The 26,724-nt window shown below is 42.3% G+C and overlaps 3 protein-coding genes and 1 long non-coding RNA gene across 4 annotated transcripts; 3 read left to right on the top strand and 1 right to left on the bottom strand.

The window, feature by feature from the left end:
• Positions 1-5,862: 5,862 nt before the first annotated feature.
• On the top strand, positions 5,863-7,534 carry LOC121991576 (flavonoid 3'-monooxygenase CYP75B137-like). Its single transcript, XM_042545564.1, has 2 exons — positions 5,863-6,778; positions 6,887-7,534. The coding sequence occupies exons 1-2, from the start codon at positions 5,876-5,878 to the stop codon at positions 7,532-7,534; spliced, it is 1,551 nt and encodes a 516-aa protein (XP_042401498.1). The 5' UTR covers positions 5,863-5,875.
• A 9,148-nt stretch (positions 7,535-16,682) lies between these two features.
• LOC121989667 lies at positions 16,683-17,501 on the top strand. Its single transcript, XR_006114294.1, has 2 exons — positions 16,683-16,853; positions 17,431-17,501. It is a non-coding gene; the product is annotated as an uncharacterized LOC121989667 (long non-coding RNA).
• A 4,754-nt stretch (positions 17,502-22,255) lies between these two features.
• On the top strand, positions 22,256-23,985 carry LOC121991575 (flavonoid 3'-monooxygenase CYP75B137-like). The gene is made up of 2 exons (XM_042545563.1): positions 22,256-23,155; positions 23,245-23,985. The coding sequence occupies exons 1-2, from the start codon at positions 22,256-22,258 to the stop codon at positions 23,896-23,898; spliced, it is 1,554 nt and encodes a 517-aa protein (XP_042401497.1). The 3' UTR covers positions 23,899-23,985.
• Positions 23,986-24,231: 246 nt separating this feature from the next.
• Positions 24,232-25,101, bottom strand: LOC121991573. Its single transcript, XM_042545562.1, has one exon. The coding sequence runs from the start codon at positions 25,099-25,101 to the stop codon at positions 24,232-24,234; it is 870 nt and encodes a 289-aa protein (XP_042401496.1).
• Between the last annotated feature and the right edge of the window lie 1,623 nt (positions 25,102-26,724).

Genomic DNA, 26,724 nt, shown 5'->3' with positions numbered 1-26,724 from the left:
TTTGGAGGATCACATTATCAGAGAATCGCAACAACCTATCATAGAATAACAACTGCTTGTTAGAGAATATTCTTTTGTTGTTACATGAGTATTCAATGAAATCTTCCTCGAAGATGACTCTACACTTTCTATCAGCTGACCCATTGCGACTGCATATTCTTCAACTGCTGCATTAATGGCGTAAGTTGTAAAAAGGGTGCACACGGATAACAGAGGATTTCTCGGACTGTGACTATACACCTCCTACGCTATACATATTCCCTTACTCGGCTGCTTCTAACATCCGATATTCTCTGTCATCTCATGATTACGGAGGTTATAAAAGTGATGTATAAAGGGGAGTCCTCTTCGATAGTGAGATACGCTTGGAACCTATTTTTACTATGCTCACTCTCAGCTACCCAACTATTGCTCTACTTTTTGCTCGGACACTTAACTGACTTGAGTGTCGGAGAGTTTTCGCTAGGGACCCCTTCCTTGGTTTTTGGCACTGACGTTTGTTTGATCTCTTGAGTGTGTACAGGGAGGATTTCGCTCTAGTTCGTGGTCTTTTCACTGATTAAAAGTCTTCTCTCAGTGAACATTATAGTAACCTATCCAGCATGCTATCTCTCTAGTTTTTAGACAGGATCACTCTTGTGAAAGGTTGCAAGATGATTGCTTTATGAATAATAAGATTACCAATTTAGACGACGTTTAGATTATCAATTTAGACGGTTGTTAATGGAAATTATTTAAGACTTGTACTAATAATGATAATATAGACATAGTTATTTGACATCCATTTAAGATCTAATGATAGCAATGGTACAATTTCAAGTACTTATGGGAGAACTATTTACAATTTATGTTAACAATGACAATATGGATCTAATTTGTTAAGATTCATCCCAGTTGTTTTAGATTTATATATTAATAATAATAACAAATATGATGAAATCTTATCTTACACATCCATCCATGAGCATAATGTGAGCACCTAGTATTATTATTTTTTAATTATTTTTTTTAAAGTTTAGAATTTAGGTCAAAAGGAAGTGAAAGTAATAATAATAATAATATTATTATTATTATTATGTGCTCACGGGATGTTCACGGATAGATATGTAAAGTAATAAAACTTAATAAATATGAACATGATTATTCGGGATCCATCCTAGGCACTTCTTCGAGATGCATTTAAGATCTATTCTACTAACGACAATATCAACGATAGCAATAGTACAAATGTAAATACCACTTAATAGACAAGCATTTACACTTTTAGTTAACAATTCATAACAATATGGGCATAGTTATTCGAGATCCTCCGTTAATTTAGGGTTAGTAATTCGCATTTTCGCACTAAATGTATGGGCATTTCTCGTTGATGGATAAATTTAGGAGAATATCACTCAAATTAGACTCTACTAAACTCGAGCCTGCATAAGTCAGGTCGATTGGGCTCAAATTCCATCATTACAACTTCATTGTTCACAAGATGACTGTTCTATTCATTAAATTTTGTTTATTGATAAATTTTGTTTATTGAGACGTTATCTTTTATCACGAGTCTATATTTAGTGTATCTTAATAAACGAACTTAAAAAAAATGGAAAAATTTATACTGTATCTTGATCAAAAGGCAAGTATTAGCTTTTCTTTTTTTTAAAAAAAAAAATCTATTTACCATTTAACAAATTTGGCGCGTGGCTGAGTCTTTATAAGCGCGCGCCTTAATTCAATCAAAAACCATTACCATTTCTCCCAGCAATCCTTCTCTTTGTTGCAATTTCCATGGATTTCCGTTCGGATCAAACGGTTCCACCAAATCGCGATCAGCCTCCGCAGGATCTTCTGTATTATTTAGTTTGATCATTTATTTAGCTGTTTAATTCGTTGTTACGTTCTAAGATCAGCGTGCATCCGCGCAGGGTGGAGGATCAGGAAACTTTGACGGCGGAGGAGATGAACGGCGCCGGCGGAGGTGAGTCCAAAGATTCATGGTTGTTAATGCATAAAATCGATCCATTGACCGTGATGCGAGTGCGCGTGAACTTTGTGGTTGCAGAGAGCGTGACGCCGCCGCCGGAGATTATGGAGGTCCCTCTGGCGCCGCCTCCGGAGCAGCATGATACTGATCGATTTCCGGAGTTGCCGGACCCAGAAGAGTTCGAGAATATAATGCGGACCTCCAGTCATTGTCACCGCGAACTCAAGAAGCTTCGGCGAACTCAAGTGCGCTGTTAGTTTTAGTTGCAGTTCTCGAATGCTGTTTCATCATTGTTTTATTTGCAGGAGGAAGCGTTGTGGCGGCGGTTGGCGGCGGAGGGGCAGGGAGACACGACGAGCACTATCGATTGCGTGGCGGAGGTTGTGCTGCTGTGTAGGATCCGGGAGATGCAGCGCGATCTCGAGAACAGGATGCGGGAGATCGGGTGGATCCTGCAGGGCATCATGCTCGTCGAGGCCGAGATCGAGGCGTCGACGTACGAGGCCGCGGTGGCGCTGTGCCGGACCTTGGTGGAGCAGAAGCATCTGATTGATTTGGCCGTAGAGCAGGAGGCGGAGGGGGAAGGCGCCGCAGCCGCCGGCGAGGGACCCATGGCGTGCTTGAGATGCGGGAAGGCGGCGGCGACGGTGGCGGTGATGCCCTGCAACCACCTCTGTTTGTGCGTGGACTGCGGCGGCGACGGCAGCGTCCAGGTGTGCCCCGAGTGCAACGGAGTCAGCGCCGGAACCGTCCGCGTCGGTCTCTGAATTAATCTTCAAGATTTCCGGGGAAATTACTTAGATTTCCTTTTAAACGGACTGGAATTTCTGTATGAGTTAGATCGTGGGAATTGATGGTTATGGATCTTAATTAATTATATATGTTGTATTTTGAATTTGATCGTTCTGATTCTATAATAAACATGCTCTTCATAATTCCATAAGCATCAAATGTGTCAAATGGTTGATTTCTATTGCTCAAATCTTCGCGTCTCACTGTCTAACACAAGTCTATGCCTCAGAAATAGAGAAGGTAATAACAAATAAGTGAGATAGTGTATAGTCATATACCTCACTTACAAATCTTTTCTATACAAATTAAAGGTTATCACAATAAAATGTTTTTCATAATTTACCTATTTATATTTAGTTACGGACTATTTTTACTCCTATACCTCACATTTTTTCTCAAAAAATATGTCTTTCATCCGTGTCACACTTGCTCGATCACTCGATTTCTAGGGTGCTCCGATAATTGCGTCATGGTTCGACGTCGATCTGCAATCAGGCTCGGGAGTGGGCTACGCCTAGATGCCAACTCCGACCGTAACAATCAATAATTGGATGGAAAAACTTCACTGTATGTTATCCACTTCTCTTTTTGATTGAAATCTCAAAAGACTTTAGATTTTCTGTCTTTCTGAGTTTTTGGCTTCAAAGATGGCAAATATGATTCGAGACGTGGTCTTTGTAATTTAAATCTCATGCCATTTCCCTTATAAATGTCTTTAATTCGTTTTTATAGAACAGCTGTGTAAGGTATAATAATTTTTTTAGTAATAATTACTCAATATTTTTGTTGTCGCACGAATAATTTTTCCTAACATATGGATTGGATATTTTGATTTGGTCTTTGTGACTAATTAATGTTTTGTTTGAGTTTTTATTGCTTGATTATAATATAGTCTATGTGACTTACACGGTCTTTGTAACTAATTTAATCTTTATGGATTGACTAAGACGAATGGGAGATGTAGGAGTTACGAAGATGAAAGGGTGCCTCTTCCCTTTTATCTTCTAACCCTTTCGCCTTCCTCCATTACTGGAGGTAGTGGAAGAGTACTCATCTTCCGCGTCCAAGACAATTGATGCATAAGGGGGATGCAAGCATCAGGAAAAGGTTGATGCGTTGTGTACGTGGAGGAGATTAAAGCACAACAAAAGTGCTGTCGGAATTCTACTGAGACTGTATGTCTTACTAAGAAGAAGAACATCGAGGCGTAAGAGGGTTTTGGTTCGTGGAATCTTGAAGAACTTTCTGATTCGTTTGTGATCATTCTTCCGACGACAAGTTATTCTTCAATATCTTCCCCGATCTTCTTCTCCGAGCATCATTGTGAGTTTTTCATTTTGTATAAAAAGTGAAGATCAAGATCTACTATGAAAGATCACTGTGAGTTTTACAAATTTCATATTTTTGTATTTCATGTCTTTAGAATCAACAAATTTTTTTTTTCCCAAAAGCATGTGTTCCCCAAGATTTGATTCCTACTTGTAGCAAATATGTTACCTACGAGCCAATTGGGCACCTCGTGAGAACCAAAGTAGGTGCGTTAACTTTTGTAGTAAAAGATGATTAAGTTGATTCTAGTCGTCCCTCATAGTTCGTCCTAAAATTATGTGAAGAGATATAAATTACAGGTTAGCTTATAATCGACCATTAAATAGTTAGGGGTGGAAAAACAACAACAAAAAAGTGATGTATCAGGTAACATTGAATCTGGGGCGACTGGCCCAAAAATAGGTGTGTTAATAAGAAAATAATGAACTAGGTAACACTGGACCTAGGGCGACTTGTCCGATCCTACGGAAGTTTTCTAGCGGACGCTAGGGTAAATCAGGAAATCCTCATGGTGGACAGCCCAAAAGCCTAACATACTATGGTTACGCGTTCCATCCAGAGAAAAAATCTTTATAAATTATAGTTGAGAATCGAATCATAAATATCTAGATGTCAACTTGACGTCCTCCCCTATATCTTAGTCTAGAGGAACATGTGAGTTAATTCTGCAAAAGGTGAAATCCATCATCTTATCGCCTCCTCACGACTATCCTACACTATTAGGAGGGAGTAAATTAGAAAATCAAAGATAGTCATCACATGAAAGGATAATTTCTTAATTTTTGCCGAGATTTAGCCTTTTTTCAATTCTACAAATCTAATATGTGATAATCAACTCGGCTATACCAAGGGTAGGACAGGTGTGTTAACTTTTTTAAACTCAGTTAGCCTAATTGATTAGTCCTGGGGTGATCGGCCCGGCCCCACGGAATTTTTCCACTGGCCACTAGGATAAATCGGGGAAGCGCTCGTGGTAGACGCCCAAGAAACCTAGCATCCTTTGATTGCGCACCCCATTTGGAGGAAAGTTTCTTGCCAATTCGCTATAGCTAGTGATTGAACCGCGAGTACCTAGGTGACAACCTGGATGCCCTGCCATTGACTAGCCCTGGGTGACCAGTTCGACCCTACGCAATTTTTCCACCAGCTACCATGGTAAATCAGAAAGAGTGCGCGACGGGCAACCCAAGAGCCCATTATCATTTGGTTGCGCACCCCATTTAAAGGAAAAAATTTCTACAAAATAGGCGACAATCTAGATGTCCTACCACACTACTATAACCTCGGGAACGGGACAAGTGCATTAATAAAAAAAATGATAAATTCAGTTAGTCTCATTGATTAATCCTAAAATGATCAACTCAACCTCATAAAATATTTTTACTAATCATTAGATAAATAAAAAAATGCTCACGATGGACTACCAAGAAGTCAAGCATATTTTGGTTATACATCCCGTTTAAAAGAATTTTTTTTTATAAATTTATTATAACTTAGGGATGAACGTGTGAATAATTGAATGATAATCTGAATACTCTTCGGTTGTGGTAGCTGGGCCGGGCGCCAGGATACGTGCGTTAACGTCACTAGATGAAGGAGTCCTCGTATATCTAATTGCGTGGACGACAAAATCAGCATCTCGCCAACTTCAGAGGAATCAACTTCTTCCTTATTCCTGTCTTATTCCTGAGTACGTAATTAAATGTAAATTTAATTAAATACAATTATCAGTAACATGTCTTACGCAATTAAATAATGCTGCTCGCCGATCAATCGGAGGCAATGGCCTTCCTCTTCTACGCCTTCGCCGCCCTCGCCTTCCTCCTCGCCGCCCTCGTCCACGCTGCCTTTGCCCGCCGACGCAATGGTGGTCCTCCTCTGCCTCCCGGCCCACGCGGCCTCCCACTCCTTGGCAGCCTCCCCCTCCTCCAGTCAGACCTCCACGCGCACTTCAGCCGTCTCGCCCGCACCCATGGCCCCATCTTCAGCCTCCGCCTCGGCGCCAAGCTCGGCGTCGTAATCTCCTCGCCCGCCCTCGCCCGCGAAATCCTCCGCGACCACGACGCCGCCTTCGCTAACCGCGACGTCCCCGCCTCCTCCCGCGTCGCCTACGGCGGCGACGCCAACATCGTGTGGAACCCCAACGGCCCCAAGTGGCGGATGCTGCGCCGCGTGACCGTCCGCGAGATGCTCTGCCCCGCGGGGCTCGACGTCGTCTACGCGCTGCGGCGCCGGGAGATGCGCGCGGCGGCGGCAAACATCAGGGCGCAGGCGGGGACCCCGGTGGACGTCGGCGCGGAGATGTTCCTGGCGACGTGGAACACGGTGACGGGAACGCTGTGGGGCGCCACGCTGGAGGGTGCCGAAGTGAAGAGGAGGAGCACGGTGGGGAAGGAGTTCCGGGAGGTGGTGGCGGAGATCACCGAGCTACTCGGGCGGCCCGACGTGTCGGACTTCTTCCCGGCGGTGGCGTGGATGGATCTCCAGGGGATCCAGCGCCGTATGGGCGTGTTCCTGCGCCGATTCGACCGCATCTTCGAAGATATCATCGAGATGAGGAGAAAGAAGGAAGGCGGCGGCGTAGGCGAAGGAAAAGACTTCTTGGAGTTCATGCTGAGGCTGGAGAAGGAAGGCGGCGACGGGAAAACGCCCTTCACCATGACTAACGTCAAAGCTCTGCTCTTGGTAAGTGTCACTGTTCTGCTCCATTCATGAAGTGCTCCATGAATCAAGGGACCTCGCAGAATTTGATTTCGAGTTCTTTCGATTTTGTGAAATCGTGTAATTTGGCAGGACATGGTGGTAGGCGGAACAGAGACCACATCCAACACGGTAGAATGGGCAATGGCCGAGATGCTACATAAGCCCGAGATCCTCCGGCGAGCCCAAGCGGAGGTGGACATGGTGGTGGGTCCCGACGCAGTCGTCGAAGAGTCCCACATCGGTCGTCTCCCTTACCTCGCCGCCGTCATCAAAGAGACGCTCCGCCTGCACCCGGCCCTGCCTCTGATGGTCCCCCACTGCCCGAGCGCCACTTGCGTCGTCGGCGGCTACTCCGTCCCCGCCGGCGCGAGAGTGTTCGTCAACGTGTGGGCCATCCACCGGGACCCGGAGGTATGGGAGGACCCGCTGGAGTTCCGGCCGGAGAGGTTCGCAGACGGCGGCGACGCTGGGAAGCGGGGCTGGGATTTCAGCGGCAACGACTTCAGGTACCTCCCGTTCGGGTCGGGGCGGAGGATATGCGCGGGGGTGGCGATGGCGGAGCTTATGGTGTCGTACATGGTGGCGACGCTGGTGCACTCGTTCGAGTGGCGGGCGCCGGAGGGAATAGGAAAGGAGGCGGCGGACATGGAGGAGAAGTTTGGGATCGTGATGAAGAAGGCGCGGCCGCTGGTGCTGGTACCGACGCCCAGGCTTGCAAGAGATGATCTATACTTGTAAGCATTGTACTAATGAAAATTGGATCCAATAAATAAAAGAAAAGCATTAGGAGGATGTGTTTGATTCAAGTCATAGTGTATAAATTTGGTTATATGATTATTTAATAATCACATAATTAAGATTATAGGGAATAAAATATAATCTTAGTGTTTTGATTCAATCTAATTAATGATATAACCTAATTTTATATTTACTATATTACCATTAATAATATTAGCATTGAAAAAAAATATTTAAATTATTCTATTAAATTAGGAATTGATTAATCAATTAATTTAAATTTTTAAAAAATAAAAATCACATTATAATATGATTTGAGGCGTGATAAATGGAAACACCGCCACGATTGGTGTCACAAAGGCAGCGTCCTCCTCCTCCGTGACTAGCTCCGATAGGAACCTGACGCTAGATCTGAATCTATCGTTGCTGGTGATGTCGAGGGTTGTGGGTGGAAGGTGGAACATGCCGAAGAAAAAGGACAAAGGGGAACGAAGGAGGAAAGGGAGAGTTAATCTGCAGAAGGAGGAAAGAGAGAGTTAATCTGAAGAAGGTGCTCAGCTCGTTGGCGTTGACAACAAAAAACCAAGGTTGTTGACTCCATCGAAAGGTGGCGTGTTTAATCTGCAGAAGAAAGGAACGAAGGAGGAAAGGGAGAGTTAAGAGGAAGCGAAGGTCGTGAGTGCCAGGCGAGGAGAGGAAAGGACAAGTTGCTGGTCTGGGTGGGTAATTTTGGAAAAAATAATATGATAACCCCAGGATCGTAGAAAACCTTAGGCTTTCAAGGTTTTCTGATTCCTGGTTGTATTCCCAAATTGTTGACGTGGCGGAAATCACTCATTACCTAAACCAAACAAGATTTTTGTTGATAACCTACCAAGGTTATCAGTGATAACCTACCAAGGTTATCAGTGATAACCTTGAACCAAACACACCCTAATTGCAGGATACGTGAAGCAAACCTAAAATTGCAGGATTATGATAGCAAAAAGAATTCAGGATTATGAAGCCTGAACTTGTCCGAGAGCGCGAAGTTGGATAGCCGGAGAGGTGACATTTCCGTTGACGAGATGAAAACATTATTCTTTGTAAAATAAAATCAGAATAAGAGAAGGGGTCCTGACTTTGGTCCTCCAGCAACAAAAAGGAGAGGAAAATAGTAAATACTCAAGATAAGTTTTTTCATTCCTTTTATCATACCAGACATCCCTTTTTTATATCTTTTCGGACGAGCTTCCATATTATCCTATTTAATGTTATTTGATCCTGTCCGGAGTTATTGAGGGTGCCTTTTATATATCTAAGTATTCTTTTGACATATGTTAGATGTGATTATTTTGCACAAGACTGGTATCTTGCGCACATACCAACTGCAAATATTATATCTGGCCGACTTGCAGTTAGGTAGAGTAGGCTTCCTATTATACTTCTATAATACTTTGGGTCTACTGATTTTCCTTCTGGGTCAGAGTCAATGTTGATGTTAGTGGCCATTGGGGTATTTATAATTTTTGAGTTTTCCATGCCAAATTTTTTAATTAATTTTTTAGCATATTTAGTTTGGTAAATATAGATTCCATCTTTCGTTTGTTTAATTTGTAAACCTAAGAAGAAATTTTGTTCTCCAACCATACTCATTTCAAACTCATTTTCCATTAATTTAACAAATTCTTTTAGAAATTTAGAGTTAGTTGATCCGAAAATTATATCATCAACATAGATTTGGGCTATAAAGATGTCTTTTTCTATAGTTTTTACAAATATGGTTGGATCTATGTGACCTTGATTAAAGCCTTTGGATGTTAAGTAATTGGATAACCGTTCATACCATGCTCTAGGAGCTTGTTTAAGTCCATATAAGGCCTTTTTCAGTTTAAATACATAATTAGGGTAGTCTAGATCCTCAAATCCTGGGGGTTGGTTTACATAAACCTCTTCCTTAATGAACCCATTTAGGAACGCGAATTTTACATCCATTTGGTATAACTTAAACCCTTTATGTGCTGCATAGGCTAGCAACATCCTAATGGATTCGAGCCTAGCTACTGGTGCATAGGTTTCGTCATAGTCTAAACCCTCAACCTGACTGAATCCTTTGGCTACTAGTCTGGCCTTATTTCTAACTATTTCACCATGATCATCCAATTTGTTCCTAAATACCCATTTGGTGTCAATTATGGACTTATCTATGGGTTTAGGTACAAGTTCCCAGACTTGGTTTCTTTCGAATTGTGCTAGCTCTTCTTGCATAGCAATGATCCAGTCTGGGTCGGGTAGGGCCTCTTCTATAGTCTTAGGCTCAATCTTTGAAATAAGGGCAATCTGACTTAGGTTCCTATATGAGGATCTGGTTCTGACTCCTAGGTTTGGATCACCCAAAATTTGGTCAGGTGGGTGAGAGGTACTTACTCTAGTTGGTCTTATATTTGGGTCAGAAATCGGTTCCTCTGGTTTATTAGTGTTGGGATGAATTTCATCGTCTTCAATAATTCTTGGATTGATGTCAACATTTTCATTTAAGTTAGGTAGATTATTTTCTTCATCAAATATTATATTAGTTGCTTCTTCAACTTTTAGGGTATTTTGGTTATAGACTCTATAGGCCCTACTGGTTGTGGAGTACCCTAAAAAGATTCTTTGGTTTGATTTGGGTGTAAATTTTCCTAAGTAATCTTTAGTATTTAAAATATGAACTTTACACCCAAAAACTTTTAAATAGTTTAGATTTGGAATTTTATTATAATGCATTTCATAAGGAGTTTTATTGTGAAGTTTGTTAATAAGAATTCTATTTTAAATATAATTTGTTGTATTTATGGCTTCAGCCCAAAATTGATGATTTAAGTTATATTCATTTAGCATGGTTCTAGCAGCTTCTTGTAGGGTTCGATTTTTACGTTCCACTAGACCGTTTTGTTGGGGGGTTCTAGGACATGAAAATTCATGTTGGTATCCATTTATTTTACAGAATTGGTAAACCTATCATTTTCAAATCCCCCCCCCCCCATGATCACTTCTTATTCTTTTAATTTTAGTATCTTTTTCATTTTCTATTAACTTGCAAAAATTACTAAATTCTTCAAAGGTTTCATCTTTTGTTTTTAGAAATTTTACCCAGGAGAACCTAGAGTAGTCATCAATTATAACTAGACAATACTGATTCTTGCTTAGTGACTTAGCTCCATGTGAATCAAATAGGTCAAGGTGAAGGAGCTCAAGTAAGGAGTTAGTTCTTTCTAGATTAGTTGATTTGTGGGTTGACTTGGTTTGTTTTCCTTGTTGACAAGTATTACAGATTGAGTTTTCAATAAATTTTAATTTGGGCAAACCTTTAACTAGACCATTTTGACTCATTTTTGAAATGAGTCTAGTGTGAGTGTGACCCAATCTTCTGTGCCACAACTCAGTTTTCTCTTCTTGTGTTAGAAAACACTTTATTGAGGAAGTGGGTAGATTAATTGAGTACATGTTATTTTTCCTATGCCCTTTAAGTGTGATTTTCGGGTTTTCAATATTTTTAACTAAACAACTAGATTTGTCAAAGGTAACTAAATATCCACTATCACATCATTGGCTTATACTTGAAGATTAAAATTAAAGTTTTCAACTAATAGAACTTTTCGAATAATAAAATCGGAACTAAGTTCGATGTTACCTCTTCCGATTACCTTAAGTTTGTCGTCGTTACCGAATGCAACAGACCCTAAATTCTTTAATTTGAGCTTTGTGAACTTTAGTTTATCTCCAGTCATGTGTCTGGAGCATCCACTATCTAACATCCATTGATCCAATTCTTTATGTTCAGAGGGATCGGGCCCTTCGGAAATGGATACGGATCCATGGCTTCACTTGGACTCGGCCTCCGACTCGATCTCGCTCTCGGATTCGTCGATCTGGTCCCGGGCCATCAGCGCAAGTAAACTCATTTGATCGAGTTCGTCGTCGTCGTCTTCTGAGGAAGATTCGTCCCATGTCGCTTTTAAGGCCTTCTTCTTTCTTTGCTTCTTCGCATCCTTTTGATTAGGGAAATTGACCTTGATGTGCCCCTTCTGGTTGCACCCATAGCAGATCACTTCGAACTTTACCTTAGAACTTGGTTGGGTCTCCTTGGATTGGACTGCCTTTTTTAGGTCCTTCTTGTTGAAGCCTTTCTTCTTCTTGTAGAGTCTCTTCACAAGATTCATGAGCTCGGTTGTTAGTTCTTCATCTTCATCATCTGAGTCGGGTTCTTCTTCTGACTCTGGTTCAGTTCTTCATCGTGATCTCGGTTCGCGCATTCGACTGGTACCTGCAACCAAAGCAACCCCCTTCTCGGTTGGCTGTGCATTAGTCTGCTCATGTAATTCAAACTCACAGAATAATTCATCTAACTTTATTGAAGATAAATCCTTGGAGACTTTGTAGGCATCTACCATTGATGCCCACAATGTGCTCCTCGGAAATGAGTTTAGTGCGTACCTTATGACGTCTTGATTCTCTATCTTTTGCCCGATTCCGTGGAGAGAATTGAGGATGTCTTGAATTCTTGCATGCACTGAACTTGCCGTCTCACCTTCCTGTATTTTCAGATTATATAATTTATTAAGTAAAAGATCTCTTTTACTTACCTTGGTATCGGAGGTCCCTTCGTGAATCTCGATCAGCTTCTCCCATAGCTCCTTGGCACTTGAGAATGGACCTACGCGGTTTAGTTCCTCCTTTGTTAGTCCGTACTGGAGGGTACACGTTGCTCTGACATTTGCCTCCACCTTCTTGATTAATGCAGGTTCCCAATCCTCATAGGGTGTAGGATTTCCATCTTTATCCGTTGGCATATCCAAACCAGTCTTGACGATCATCCACGTCTCGAACTGGATCTTCAGGAAGTTCTCCATTCTGCCCTTCCAATAACCAAAGTCCTCTCCGGTGAAGAGCGGGGGACGAACAGTGCTATAACTCTCTTGTTGGGCCATTTTAGATCAACTAAGAAAAAAAAATAAACAACAAAAAATTCCAGGACTTGGTCCTGGATTAGTAGTGCGGGAAGTATTTAAAAGAAAACGGACTCGAGTGGTGTTGCACCATCTTCAAGCAAAAACCGATTCGAGAAAAGAATTAGAATATAACTATAAAGCTAAATTCTAATTGACTCCGAAAACTCTAAAAATACCACGAAAAAATTATTTTGAATGGTGGTTACACCGATTTAAAACGGCCCCGCTCTGATACCAATTGTTGGATCGAGAAGCGCTAGAGGAGGGGTGAATAGCGCTCGTGGCTATTTCGTTCGATTCGTAAAACTATCGGAGTTAAAACACGCAGCGGAATAGATAAGAAACAAACACAAAGACACAGGGGAATTTACTTCGTTCGGAGCCTAGATCGACTCCTACTCGAAGGCCCACGATCCTTGATCGCTTACCGTGGCCAACAACTAATAGCTCGAATAGAATTACAAGTGAAGTACAATAATCAATAAGAAATAATTAAATTATACCGACAACAATATGAATAACTGAAGATTCGGAGCTCCGGGTCGTCGGGGGGTCGTCGTAGCACTTCGGGATCGTGTCGTTAGCAGCTAGTTGCAGAAGGATTGCTTGGAGTGAGTTATCCTGAGCTGCTGGTCGAAACCCTCTTATAAAGGGTGTTCAAGGCGCCTCCATGCTGCCGAGTCGCACGCGTGGATCAGCACAGACCTGATCGAACTCTATCTGGTTCAAGGCGCCTTCAGCCTCTCCAAGGCACCTTCAGCCTTCGGTCCAAGGCGCCTTGAGCTTCATTCAAGGCGCCTCCAGTCTACTGCGCTTGCTTTTCCTGGCTCGCACCCGAGGCACCTCCAAGCTCCATGGAGGCGCCTCAGACACTGTTCATCCGATGTTAACTTGTGCTCCTTTGGTCCTGCATAAGTGTTAGTCCCAAACACATACCCTGCAAAACAAAGTTAGCACAAAACAACAGTAAATATGATAACAGAATATAATGACAGTCTCCGGACTATCCGGGTCTGACTTCGGATTTCCAACCGGAAACCCTAGGTCGACCCGACGCCTACTGTTCCCTCTACGGGGAACACGTCCTCACCTACTCCACTCAGGAGATTTACCTAATGTCATTGTGATCCTCCAGATTGACTGGACTTTTGCTCGATGCTCGATGCTTCCGGACTTTCTACTGGACTTCCGCTTCCCGGCTGGTCCAGTCTTTCACCTGGTTCGCGACACCAGGACTTTCCACCTAGGGTTACCCCCTAGGACTTTTGCCTGAAGCACTCAACCCACCAAGACTTTCCGCATAGGGTTACCACCCCCTATGACCTAGGGTTACCACCCCCTAGGGTTTTCACCTGTCTAACCACAGTTACGACTTTTCTGAAACACTTAGTCAAGCACGTTAGATCACAACACACCTAAACTTTGAATCCTTTGCCATTATCAAAACTCAGGTTCGATCGTCGGATGCTTCCCGCACCAACACAGGGGAACTAGAGTGATATTCTGAGTAGCGACCAACACAATATTGCCCTACAAGCCGAGATGGACGATATCAACTCAGAAGCGTCAATCAACGGAACTAAAGCGACGCTATTGGTAAGAAAGTTAAATAAATTTAGATCGCAGTCGAAAAAGCATCAACGCAACAAAAGGACGGACCGTTGCTACAATTGCAATGAAGAAGGGCACATCAAGGATGACTGCACGAAGATGAAGAAAAAGAACAACGAAAAGGAAAAGTACAAAAGACCGACGTCCTCTAAACGCAAGAGTCTGAAGGCTACATGGGATGAATCATCATCCTCGGAATTAAAAGTCGAAGACTTCTTAGTATTAGTACTGATGGTCAACCATCTTTTTGAAGAATCCAGCTCGGAGATGAGCATAGATGAAGCGGGAGGATCATCAGAAGAAGAAAGCTGCTATGAAGGGGAGCATCAGAAATAGAGGTAAGTAAGATACGTAATCTAACTCCCAAGCAGTCTTTTCAATTTATTAAAGTACTCACTAAAGATTTAGTTAAATTAGAAAAGGAAAATAGTGAGTTAAAGTTAAAATTAGCAAAAGCATGTCCTCTAGAAATGTACGATAATTTAAAATTAGAAAATGAAAAATTAAAAATTGAAATTGAAAAATTGAAAAATGATCATACATGCTTAAATAAATTTCCAAAATCAAAACTTAGAACCTATGGAAAATTGAATTGGTATATTAGAAAACATCAAGGACAACTTAGAAAAGTTCCTAAAAGTTATGTACCCCCTAAGTTTTTGATTAATCCGGTAGGAAGGAACCTATACTGGGTTCCAAAATCCTTTCTAGATTAATTTTTTTCTAAGTTAGCGCTTTCAGCAAGAAAAATTAAACAATTAATTTCTTTATAAGGTTTTGTCTAAGAAAATGGTTGTTGCTCCAATAACCAAGAAGGTCTAGTGCCTCGTCACTGCTTGAAAGTCGAAATATTGAAAGAAAATGTTTAATTAACTTACTGATAAAGCATTGAAAGTAAATTCTGCTTTAAAATATTTTTAAATTTTTTCCCCTCTAAATTTTGCCTAAGTTAGAATTTTTTTTCGTTTACTTAGAAAATTTTCTTGGTTAAATTATTTTTCTAATTCTCAAAAATATTTTGTCTAAAAATGGCCTAAGTTAGAAATTTTACTTAGAACATTTTTTGCAAAAACTTAATTCACTTCTCGAAAATACTTATGTTTGCAAAAATTTCAAAAAAAACTCTTGATTTTTTTCCTTAACTTAGAAATTATTTTGAAAATGGTTTCTTTTAAAACTTGAGTATTTACTTAAGAAAATTATTTTTAAACTTGAAAATTTTTGCTTGATAATTATTATCCCATTTTTTTGATGTGATTAAAGGGGGAGAGAGGTACAGTTTAGGTGGAGTTAATTTTTTTTAACACAACACAAATTTTTTTTACTTAGTGTTGCAAATTTGTTATTGCAATCTTTATGCTTAAAATGTTACTACTTGTCTGCTATGTTTACCCTAACTTGAACTTGGGTTGATGCACATCAAAAAGGGGAAGATTGCTAGACCCCGTGGGAGTTTTGATGTGATCAACCAAGTTAGGTTAGATCCTGCTTGTTATTTGATCCCTGTGTCTAAGTGTGCAGGAGCTTAGGAGTGCAGGAAGTCGAGCGGAAGACGCAGCTAGCGAGAAGGACGACACGGGAAGGGAGTCGACAGGCTCAGTACGTCCGAAGGACGAAAAAGCTGCGGAAGAGTACATCGGTGGATGAGAAGAACGTGCGCGACGTTCAAGGGATGAGAAGTCGGGACGGAAGCATGCTCGAGGAGAATGTTAGAAGTTGGGTTCGGGTGAGTCCTATTTCGGATGGCCGAAATCACCCAAGCGAGCGGAGCCGGAGCAGAAGACTCGGACAGAGGCGAGCTGAACCGAAGCAGAGGTCCCAGACGAAAAAGTCAATTGAAGTTGACTTTATGGGTCTGGGTGCCCGAACCCAAATTTAATCCAGATCATGGTCAAACCGCGATACGTGCGTAGGGGATAAATTTTTATCCCCCCAGGGCGCCCGGAACCCTTCGGGGCTCCCCGACCAAGGTTATAAATATAGCCTTAGTCCAGAAGCTTCAATCATCTCTTAAATCAAATCTGTATTCAACTTCTAAGCAACTGTCTGTGTAAAAGGCTTCTCCGCCTTCAGAGAAGGAGACTTTCTTAATGCACTTTTTCAACCGTCTTGGATTAACAACCTTCTTGGTTGTAACCAAGTCAACTCGCTGAGTCTTCTTGCTTTTCTTTATTTTATTTTCTTCTTATTGTTGTTGTTATTATTTAGAGTTGAAAAAATTGAGGAGGGTATCTTTAATTTTTATGTAATTCACCCCTCCCCTCTTGCCTGCCCCGCTGCGCCAACACCTTCAAGAACAAGTTCACCGGAAACGGCGAGCACGAGTCGTTCTTGCTTTAGATTTCATTTCATGCTTTAGGTTTCGTTCTATGTTTTACTTCATGTTGTCTTTCATGTTGAGTAATGTTTTATGTGAATGTTAAGTGCTTGTATTAATTTAACCTCCTATGTTTCAATTTGCACACATTATGACTTCATTGACTCATGCCCATCAAGTGTTTGATTAAATGTCTCTTCCATTATATAGGTTGTAGTTGATACAATTTCTTTAGTTTAATTCCATGTAATGTTGGCTAGTTTAGTGATTTATGTTCCCATGATGTTTGTTCTTTATTTGAATGCAATTAGTTTAAGTTTTGTTACATGCTCTAGTTTTTGTTTCACTAGATGTTTACTTGATGTGTTTTTACTTTCCATGCTCTAGGTTAGATTGGATCAAAAATCCAGACTACGAACAAGTGAGTTTCCTACTTTCCCTTGCAAATTGTCGACATGCATATATAGTTTGTCATTGGATGATTATCTCATTTGTAATAATTCTTTTAAGAATTCAGTCTGCTCAAATTCTTGTTATCTTGAATCTGTTAGTTCTTTTATTTTTCTATAAGTTGTGTAAGCATACTGAATTGGTTTATATTTTAAATCTTATTTTTTCTCCTATTTCATATTTCATTTTTGTTCATATATTCTTTTCTTTTCCCACGGAATGGATTTGCATCATTGCTGGAGTTAGTTTTGGGTGACAGAATTTTGACTTAGTCTATATCTCAACATTGTGAATCTATAAACAACTACATAGAATAGATACTAGTTATCCCAGTTAGACCTTGTCATGTGGACTACAGAAAAAATCTTACATGTCATCTGTAAGGTATTTACTTTCCCTATATTTACTTTTATGTTTAGTTGATAGTTTTATTCTAGTTAACTCTGTTCTGATGCATCAATTTCTTAACTTTTTTGAAAATTTACTAGTTATCCCAGTCAGTTTACTCTGTTGAGATTTTGGAAATTTTACATGCAGTGTTTTTTCAGATATTTTGAATGGTGAATGGAGGTATTCAGAAACTCCAGCTAAACAGCTCGGATATAGATGATTATAGGAGCAGCAACTACATGCTATGTGGCACTGCATCCAAACCTCAAGGGTGTGACTGGAAAGTACTTCGACGAAGAACTATTAAGAAGACTTTGGGATTTAAACGAGAAGATGATTAAAGTCAATGAGTAAAGAACATTCAAGTCAAGAGGATAAGTAGCATCTATCAAGATTCTTTATGTTCATGCAATAAGATGTAATCAATAGGAGTAGGTTGAGTGTCTACTAATTAAAATTCTTTGTATGCAAGTAATTATGTTTGTTATAAAAGTGTAAGGATGATAATTTCTATATTGATCTTAGTTGTTTATTTAATAATATGTTGTTGATTGAAATATATTTATTTTCATTTATCTTTTATTTGCCTTTGGTATTAAAAGACAATAGTTTAAACTTCTTATCTTTTACTAAAAAAACAATGCTTTTTTATGCATTATGAAACTGTTGTCTTTGCTAAAAAAGATAACGCTTTTTATGCGTTGTATTTAACAAAGACAACGCTTTTTATGTATTGTCTTTAACAAAGACAACATTTTTTATACGTTGTCTTTGTAAAAAATGATAACGCTTTTAAAGCGTTGAAAATGCGTTATCTTTGCTACAAATGACAACGCTTTTAAAGCGTTGTCTTTGAACAGACTTTTAACAACAGTGCTTTTAACAACATTTTTTTAGCCACATAGACAACGCTTTTAAAGCGTTGTCTATTAGCTTTTTTCTTATAGTGTGGTCGCAGAAGAGAGGGAGAGGGAAGGTTGTTGACGTCGTGTGCAGCGTCACGACAGCATGTCGGCGTCGCAAGGAGAAAGAAGAGGAAGGTTGTGGTCGACGTCGTGAGGAGGAGAAGGAAAAGGACGGTTGTGGCCGGCGTCGCGAGGAGGAGAAGGAAGGTTGTGGCTAGCGGCGAGGAGGAGAAGGAAGAGGAACGAGGTGGTTGTTGTCGGCGGCCATCGCTCGAGGGTGGCGACAAGAGAGGAAGCTGCCCTCCGCCTGTTCCTGTTGGCAGCAGCAGCCTCCCCGTTGTTCCTCTACAATGCTCCCCTCAAAAGCCCTAGTTAGCAATTGACCAAAATGCCCTCCCTCCTCCTCCTAATTTCTTCTTTGCCCTTAACCTATATCCACATCATTATTGATTACCGATAGAGAAGTGTTTTATTTGGTTTTCTCCTTTCTCCTATCATTAACGCCCTTCTCCGAGCCGGACGGGGTGCCCTGCTCGGTTCAGGCTCCCGACCCGCTTATCTTGTTTTCCTATCGACCAGGTTAACTGTACTCGCTTACTCAGATGACCAATTAAACAAGGGAACCTCCAATCGACCGATGAACCGCATCCCCTTTGGATGCAGCTGAGCCTCGCTTAAGCCCTGGTGTTGACCGCCTTGACTTTGACCTTGAGCGGCGTTGCTCCTATTTTCTTCCTCCCGAGTTGGGGATTGTCTTCGTTCGGCCTGCTCTCGAATAGGACTTGGATTGCTTTGTTGTTGAGACAGATTGCGACGTGGTTCAACCTCTTTCCTTTCACCTTCCCTTCGCCCAGCTGGTCGACACCTATATCTCCTATCAGGCGATGGTGTTTGACGATACTGCCTTCTCGGGGTCGGTCTACTAGCCATGTAACAGTCCCAAGTATTATGAGTCGCCAACTGATGGAAGGAGTAAAACATCGGTGCCTATATTTTGCCCCTAGAGGTTTTTGGGCGTCCGGACTCGATGTGCTGCACGACATGCGTTCGAGGCTCGTGTTGTGATCAAGTTCCTCTCGATCGGGGCCATTTAGGAGGCTGATGGATGCTCGGTTGACGCCACTCGGACGTCGCCACTGGTTCGGCGGGTACTTCTTTTGTCCTGGCCGCCTGGACTTCTTCTACATTGATGTATTCATTGACCCTTTTCTGTAGATGGCCAAAGTCCTTTGGCGACTTCCGAATGAGTGACCAAAAGAATTCTCCTTCAGCAAACCCCCGAGTGAAATCATTTACCAATACGTCCAAGGAGACTGCCAGGATGTCCATCACCACTTGATTGAAGCGTTAGATATATGCTCTTAAGGCCTCTCGCGGTCCTTGCTTCAGTGAGAATAGATTCACGCTAGTCTTCCGGTGGTGACGACTGCTAGCAAAATGATGTAGGAAGGTCGCTCGGAAGTCTTTGAAGTTATGTATCGAGCCGTTCGGCAAACGCTTGAACCAGCGTTGCACTGATCGAGACAACGTGGTAAGGAAAACTTGGCATTTTACCCCGCCCCTGTATTGGTGTAGCGTGGCCGCGTTGTCAAATTTAGCCAAGTGGTTATTGAGGTCTGTCGTCCCATTATACTCTCCGATCGTCAATGGAGTGTAGTGCTTCGACAGAGGGTCATTTAGAATCCCTTCTGAAAATTATTGATTGACCTGTTTGGGTGAGTCATCCTCCCTGGGCTTCCTTTTTCCTATGTTTCGAACGGGTGCCTCATCAGAGGATGATCCCCGATCTCTGTCATCGCGGGCCCTCTCTTCTGCCGGGGTCCAGAACGACGGTCGACGCAGGGGGACTGGTGCGTGGGGTTCTTCCCCATAGGTGTCGATCAACCTCTTTCCATTCGGGTCCCGATTTGAAAGATGTTCCGTTCGGTCTTCTCGTTCAGCCCAGCAACCTTCCGCGGAAGCTGTAGGCTCCTGTACTCTTCGTTCGGCCATAGCCTGTTGTTGTTGTTGTTCCAATTTCTTTGCCACTTGAGCCTGTATTAATGCATTGAGATCCTCTCGTGTCAACGTCACTGTGGTGAGTTATCCATTGTCTTCCATCTTCTTACTCGAATGTAGGCTACATTCCCACAGATGACACCAAAATGATCCTGTTCAAGAGCGCGAAGCTGGATAGCTGGAGAGCTGGCAGTTTCGCTGACTGGATGAAGACCTCGTTCTCTGCAAAACAAACCAAAACCAAGAAAGGGGTCTGGCGTTGGTCCTCCGATGCTCAAGTCAGAAATAGAAATAAAAGAGGAAAATAGTAAGTACTCAGGATAAAGTTTTTTCATTCCTTTCATCATACCTAGCATCCTCTTTTTATACCTTTTCAAGCGACCTTCTATATTCTCCTATTTAATGTTATTGATTACCGACAGAGGATATTTTTGTCTTGTCTTCTTCCCATCTAATGATAGATAGAGTGTTTTATTTGATTTTCTTCTTTCTTTATTAATTATCCGTTGTTTCCTCTCCTATTATTTTATAGATTCATTGTATATATAATGCTAACGCCCTTCTACGATCTGGAAGGGTACCCCGCTCGCTCGGGCTCTCGACCCTCTTATCTTGTTTTCCTACTAACGGGGTTAACTGTACTCACTTACTCAGATGGCTGATCGGACAAGGGAACCTTCGATCGGTCGATGAACCACTTCCCCTCCGAATGCAGTTAAACCTCGCATAAGCCCTAGTGTTGACCACCATAACTTTAACCTACACCGTAGCAATTGACCGTAGCAATTGACGCGTGCTAGATAGGCTCTTATCGCCACATCAAAGGCTATACCAAGATATGGACGATCTTTCTATTTCTAGAATAAGGTTTCAATTCACAACAATCATTACTGATACTTCATTCAACAATCATTTGCTACTCTTTCTCTGATGTATCGACGTTTTCTTTTTCAATCGATAACCTTCAACAAAAAGACAAAAAGAAATTGTATGCTCACAAATCATGAATGATACAGTGTGTTGATTGAAGTTGAGTATTAACTAGTTCGACTGAGTACTCTAGTTAATAGGACATATGATAAGAACTATTAACTAGCTCAACCGAGTACTTTAGTGGATTGGACATATGATCCGATGAGATATACTGGACGCTTGGTCCACCTGAGCGAAGGCCAAGTCGTCGATTGCATTTACCAAAGCCAACCTAGTGGCATTTGCGAGCGATGGTCGCTTGGACTATATTAAGCGCTCAGATTGGCTTGCTACGTGAGCCTATTAAGGGCCCCACGGCTCAACGATCTCATATTTCTTTTTATCATTTTATGCCATGAAGGACAGAGAATGTTTTATATGCAAACTGTACATTCGAAGCTTCCATCCTGTCAATCGCGGAGATTACGGGTCTATTTTGAAAAAGGTGTTAGAACCTTTTTATGGTATGTCCTTTTTAGAAATACTTTGATATCCGTATATAGAGACAACATAACACTATAACAAGAGGTCTCCATTTATAGATACAGAGATACAATGCTATATAATTTTACACACTCATCGCTGCTATTCTTTTTACTATTCATTTCCTAAAATTGATCACTGACTTAATTATGAAAGGACCAACACCAAATTTTTTTTTTCTAGTCTGATTACTAACGCTCTTCTTATACATAAACACTTAGTAATCACTTAGATATAATGATCAATCTTTATTTAGTCCATACCAAAATCATGATCAACCTTTTATTTAGAGCAATGATATGTAAAAAAAAAAAAAAAAATTAAATATATTTAAAGATAGACACATAAATTTATGCTACGTAATTTTATTTGTTTATGGATCCTATTATTTTATATATATTTTTTAAATATGTATTTGAGATTCTTAATAATTATCAACATATAGTATAATATTTTATGTATTCACAAATCTGATTGGGCAGCCTTAACGTCAGTAGATGAAGGAATTCTTGTGTGAACGACAAATTCAGCATCTTGAGTAACTCGCCAACTTCAAAGATACCAACTTCTTCCTTATTCCCGAGGACGCCGTTAAATAACGCTGCTCGCCAATCAATCCGAGGCAATGGCCTTCCTCTTCTACGCCTTCGCCTTCCTCCTCGCCGCCCTCACCCACGCTGCTTTTGCCCGGCGACGCCGATGCAATGGTCCTCCTCTGCCCCCCGGCCCACGCGGCCTCCCACTCCTTGGTAGCCTCCCCTTCCTCCAGTCTGACCTCCACGCGCACTTCGGCCGTCTCGCTCGCACCCACGGCCCCATCTTCAGCCTCCGCCTAGGCGCCAAGCTCGGCGTCGTAGTCTCCTCACCCGCCCTCGCCAGGGAGGTCCTCCGCGACCACGACGCCGCCTTCGCCAACCGCGACGTCCCCGCCTCCGCCCGCATCATCTCCTACGGCGGCGACGCCAACATCGTGTGGAACCCCAACGGTCCCAAGTGGCGGATGCTGCGCCGCGTGAGCGTCCGCGAGATGCTTTGCACCGCGGGGCTCGACGCCGTCTACGCGCTGCGGCGCCGGGAGATGCGCGCGGCGGCGGCAAACATCAGGGCGCAGGCGGGGACCGCGGTGGACGTCGGCGCGGAGATGTTCCTGGCGACGTTGAACACGGTGACGGGGACGCTGTGGGGCGCCACGCTGGAGGGCGCCGATGAGAAGATGAGGAGCGCGGTGGGGAAGGAGTTCCGGGAGGTGGTGGCGGAGATCACCGAGCTACTCGGGCAGCCCGACGTGTCGGACTTCTTCCCGGCGGTGGCGTGGATGGATCTGCAGGGGATCCAGCGCCGTATGGGCGTGTTCCTGCGCCGATTCGACCGCATCTTCGAAGATATCATCGAGATGAGAAGAAAGAAGGAAGGCGGCGGTGTAGGCGAAGGAAAAGACTTCTTGGAGTTCATGCTGAGGCTGGAGAAGGAAGGCTGCGACGGGAATACGCCCTTCACCATGACTAACGTCAAAGCTCTGCTCATGGTAACAAAAAAGATTACTTCTAGTTTACAGCGACCACTGAATTTGATTTCGAGTTTCTTTCGTTTCTGTGAAATCTTATAATTTGGCAGGACATGGTGGTAGGCGGAACAGAGACCACATCCAACACGGTAGAATGGGCCATGGCAGAGATGCTGCATAAGCCCGAGATCCTCCGGCGAGCCCAAGCGGAGGTGGACGCGGTGGTGGGCCGCGACGCCGTAGTCGAAGAGTCCCACATCGGTCATCTCCCCTACCTCGCCGCCGTCATCAAAGAGACGCTCCGCCTGCACCCGGCCCTGCCTCTGATGGTCCCCCACTGCCCGAGCGCCACTTGCGTCGTCGGCGGCTACTCCGTCCCCGCCGGCGCGAGAGTGTTCGTCAATGTGTGGGCCATCCACCGGGACCCGGAGGTATGGGAGGACCCGCTGGAGTTCCGGCCGGAGAGGTTCGAGAACGGAGGCGAGGCGGGGAAGCGGGGCTGGGACTTCAGCGGCAACGACTTCAGGTACCTCCCGTTCGGGTCGGGGCGGAGGATATGCGCGGGGGTGGCGATGGCGGAGAGGATGGCGTCGTACATGGTGGCGACGCTGGTGCACTCGTTCGAGTGGCAGACGCCGGAGGGAATAGGAAAGGAGGCGGCGGCGACGGACATGGAGGAGAAGTTTGGGATCGTGATGAAGAAGGCGCGGCCGCTGGTGCTGGTACCGACGCCGAGGCTTGCAAGAGATGATCTATACTCGTAAGCATTGTAGTAATGGAAATTGGATCCAATAGATAAAAGAAAAGAAATTGGATAGCAAAAAGAATTCAGGATTATGATGGCTATACCAAGATATGGAGAACAATCATTACTGATACTTCAACAAATTCATGATTGCAGAATTATATGTGCTATGTCACAATTGCAATTGCAGTTGCAATTTGCTACTCTTTCTCTAATGTATCGACGTTTTTTTCCTTCCAATTGATAGCATCAGCCAAAAAGACAAAGAAATTTGTACGCTCACAAATCATGAATGTGGAACAAGTTAACTATGGTAGATAAGCAAAAAAAACTCACCTTTAGGGTTCCGTCATCACTCCCAGGATTGCTGCATGCCGCCATCATCGGCGATCCACTTCCAGAAATGCTTCCTGACAAAAACCCCCTTCTCGGCTGCCTCGACACCCTCCCCATTCTCTTCCGTCGAGAACTCCCCCACCTCCGGCAGTCCTTCCACATCGGCATCGACGGTATGCAAGATGTAGCGCCCCGGGAGGCCCGGATACGAGGCGGAAGCCCTGTCTTCCATCCTCATCCGATACGAGCCGGGAATAATCCTCACTGCGTCTTTCCCCAATTCCTCGCGGACCGCACGGACGGCAGCCTCCTCGACTGCCTCCCCAGGCATCATCTTCTCGGAAAGGGGCCGGTATCGGTGGCGCACCGTGCCGTCGGAGAGGATTTGGTGCGATTCGACAAGGACTTCGCCGCGAGAATTACGGATCCTGACGATGGCCACGTTGACGACTCGGAGGATGGTAGAGGTTCCTTCTTTCTCGCCGCTCGGGTCACCCTCGGAATCGGGAAGGAGGAGGAGCGAAGTCTCTCCGCGGTTGACCTCGATCCATAGATTGACGAGGGATTTAGATCCAGGAACCGCGCCCCAGGAGCCGACAGGGTCGAAGGGGAGATGAGGGCGGATCCAATCGGAGAGAGATTCGGGAGAGGAGAAGGTAAGCGACGGCGGAGGCGAGACGGTGGATCTCATCGCCACCGTTAGAGACACTTCGCGTCGGGAGCAGAGGGGAGTAAGCGGGCGTGCGCGGGCTTTGGACAGGTGGAGAACCGAGAGCGCGGCGGCTGCGGCAGCGAAGAAGAGGAGGTTAGGAGGAGAAGGGAAGGGGCAGGCGGAGAGGAAGGCGGCGATGAGACCCGCGGTGACGCGAGAAGGAACGGAGCGCATCAGGCGTCGACGGCGATCGTCGGTACTCAGATTGTGATCCTCATCCCCATCGAGTCAAATCGACGAAACAAACTGGCGGAGCGAAGAAGTGATGACGTGGATTTCTACCGTACACCGGATTGAACAGAATTTCTAGGGCTAGAAATAAAAAAAAACCAAGACCGCCCAGTACCGGCCCAGATCGGCCCGCCCCGGCCTAAAATAAGTCACTATAGAAAAACATAAATACCAAGAAATATAATTAACTAATTCATCTCATAAAATAGAAAAATATATTTTAAAAAATGATAAATTATTGGGGTGCCAATCCACCTGTCGTAAGAATGCGACAAGAGATTAACAAACGCGATACGATAGATCTTGTGTCTGACAAAATTTTAAAAAATAATAATTAAAAGAATTTAGCAAAGTTTTCTTAATATTTTGGCTTTTTAAAATCAATTGGGAAAAAAGACAAAATAGTTTTATGTTCTCTCTAGCGCTTGATCGATGGAATGTCTCGATCCTTCGCATCTTCGATTGAAATGTTTCAGTTGTAAAGTTAGAGGATAATGTTAATATAAAATAATATTTTTTATTTAAAGTAATTTCAGTCCAAAATATAATTATAATAATAATAATAATAATAATAATAATAATAATTTTTAATTTGATTAAAATAATTATAATTAATATTTAAGTAGCGTTTAATAGATGGCAAATATCTGCTTAAAATTATTTGAATCATTTTTAATCAAACATATTTTATATTGTAATAGTTTTAACTAAAATTGGGCTCCTAAAATTGATATAATAATTTAGAAATAAAATTATTTTAGGATAAAAGAATTTTTAAATACATTTTTAATATAAAAAAAAAAAAAAAGGAGAGACTATTTTATAATAAAAATATTTTACACGAGGTAAAAGATGACTCGTTAACTTTGATCAACCATCGTGAATGGAAAAAAAAAATGTATTAGAGCACATGCAATGTAGTTGTTATGGGATATTATAACACTCTTTTACTATTCAAAGCATTATTTTTCAAATCACTCTTTTACTCATCAATGTATATATATTTTTTCATTTCAATTCACTATATTTTTCAATTATACTATCTAATATTCTCTCCATTTATTTTTTTAAGCTCCTAGAATCTTATTTTCTATCCAAAATAGATAAAAATAATAGGACATTTTTTATAAATTTTTTAAATTCTACAAACAACTCGTAAAAATATTCATCTTCTCAAAATCTACAAATTTTATCAAATTATTAATACTCATATTAAAATTATATGATAATTTTAAATAAATTTTATTTTTCTAACTTTATAATTTTAGCTGCTCAGTTATAATTTTGTTTTTATAACTTTATAATTTCGTTTTCTTATAAACATCTATTTTATTTACTAAATATATTTATTTAATATGATATAATTTTAAGATGCTTGAATGGAATATGAAATTCATAAATAATAAATATTAATATTAAAAGAAATATAAATGAAAAGGATATATTATTATAAAGTGATGTGAGTACTATGCTTTTTTTTACAAGGTGATGGGTGCTATAACTACAATGCATTGTGGATTGTAGATGCTCTATTGATAGCGTTCAGCGCTCAGATCATCTCCAACC

Source organism: Zingiber officinale, chromosome 6B (genome assembly GCF_018446385.1).
Source record: "Zingiber officinale cultivar Zhangliang chromosome 6B, Zo_v1.1, whole genome shotgun sequence".
NCBI lineage: Eukaryota > Viridiplantae > Streptophyta > Magnoliopsida > Zingiberales > Zingiberaceae > Zingiber > Zingiber officinale.
The sequence above is the reverse complement of the archived record's forward strand: the minus strand, read 5'-3'. Positions and strand labels throughout refer to the sequence as shown.

Coding starts and splice junctions, on each gene's coding strand:
- LOC121991573 (XM_042545562.1), bottom strand. CDS start 25,101: ATGCGCTCCGTTCCTTCTCGCGTCACCGCGGGTCTCATCGCCGCCTTC.
- LOC121991576 (XM_042545564.1), top strand. CDS start 5,876: ATGGCCTTCCTCTTCTACGCCTTCGCCGCCCTCGCCTTCCTCCTCGCC. Junction 6,779..6,886: donor ACGTCAAAGCTCTGCTCTTG/GTAAGTGTCACT, acceptor GTAATTTGGCAG/GACATGGTGGTAGGCGGAAC.
- LOC121991575 (XM_042545563.1), top strand. CDS start 22,256: ATGGCCTTCCTCTTCTACGCCTTCGCCTTCCTCCTCGCCGCCCTCACC. Junction 23,156..23,244: donor ACGTCAAAGCTCTGCTCATG/GTAACAAAAAAG, acceptor ATAATTTGGCAG/GACATGGTGGTAGGCGGAAC.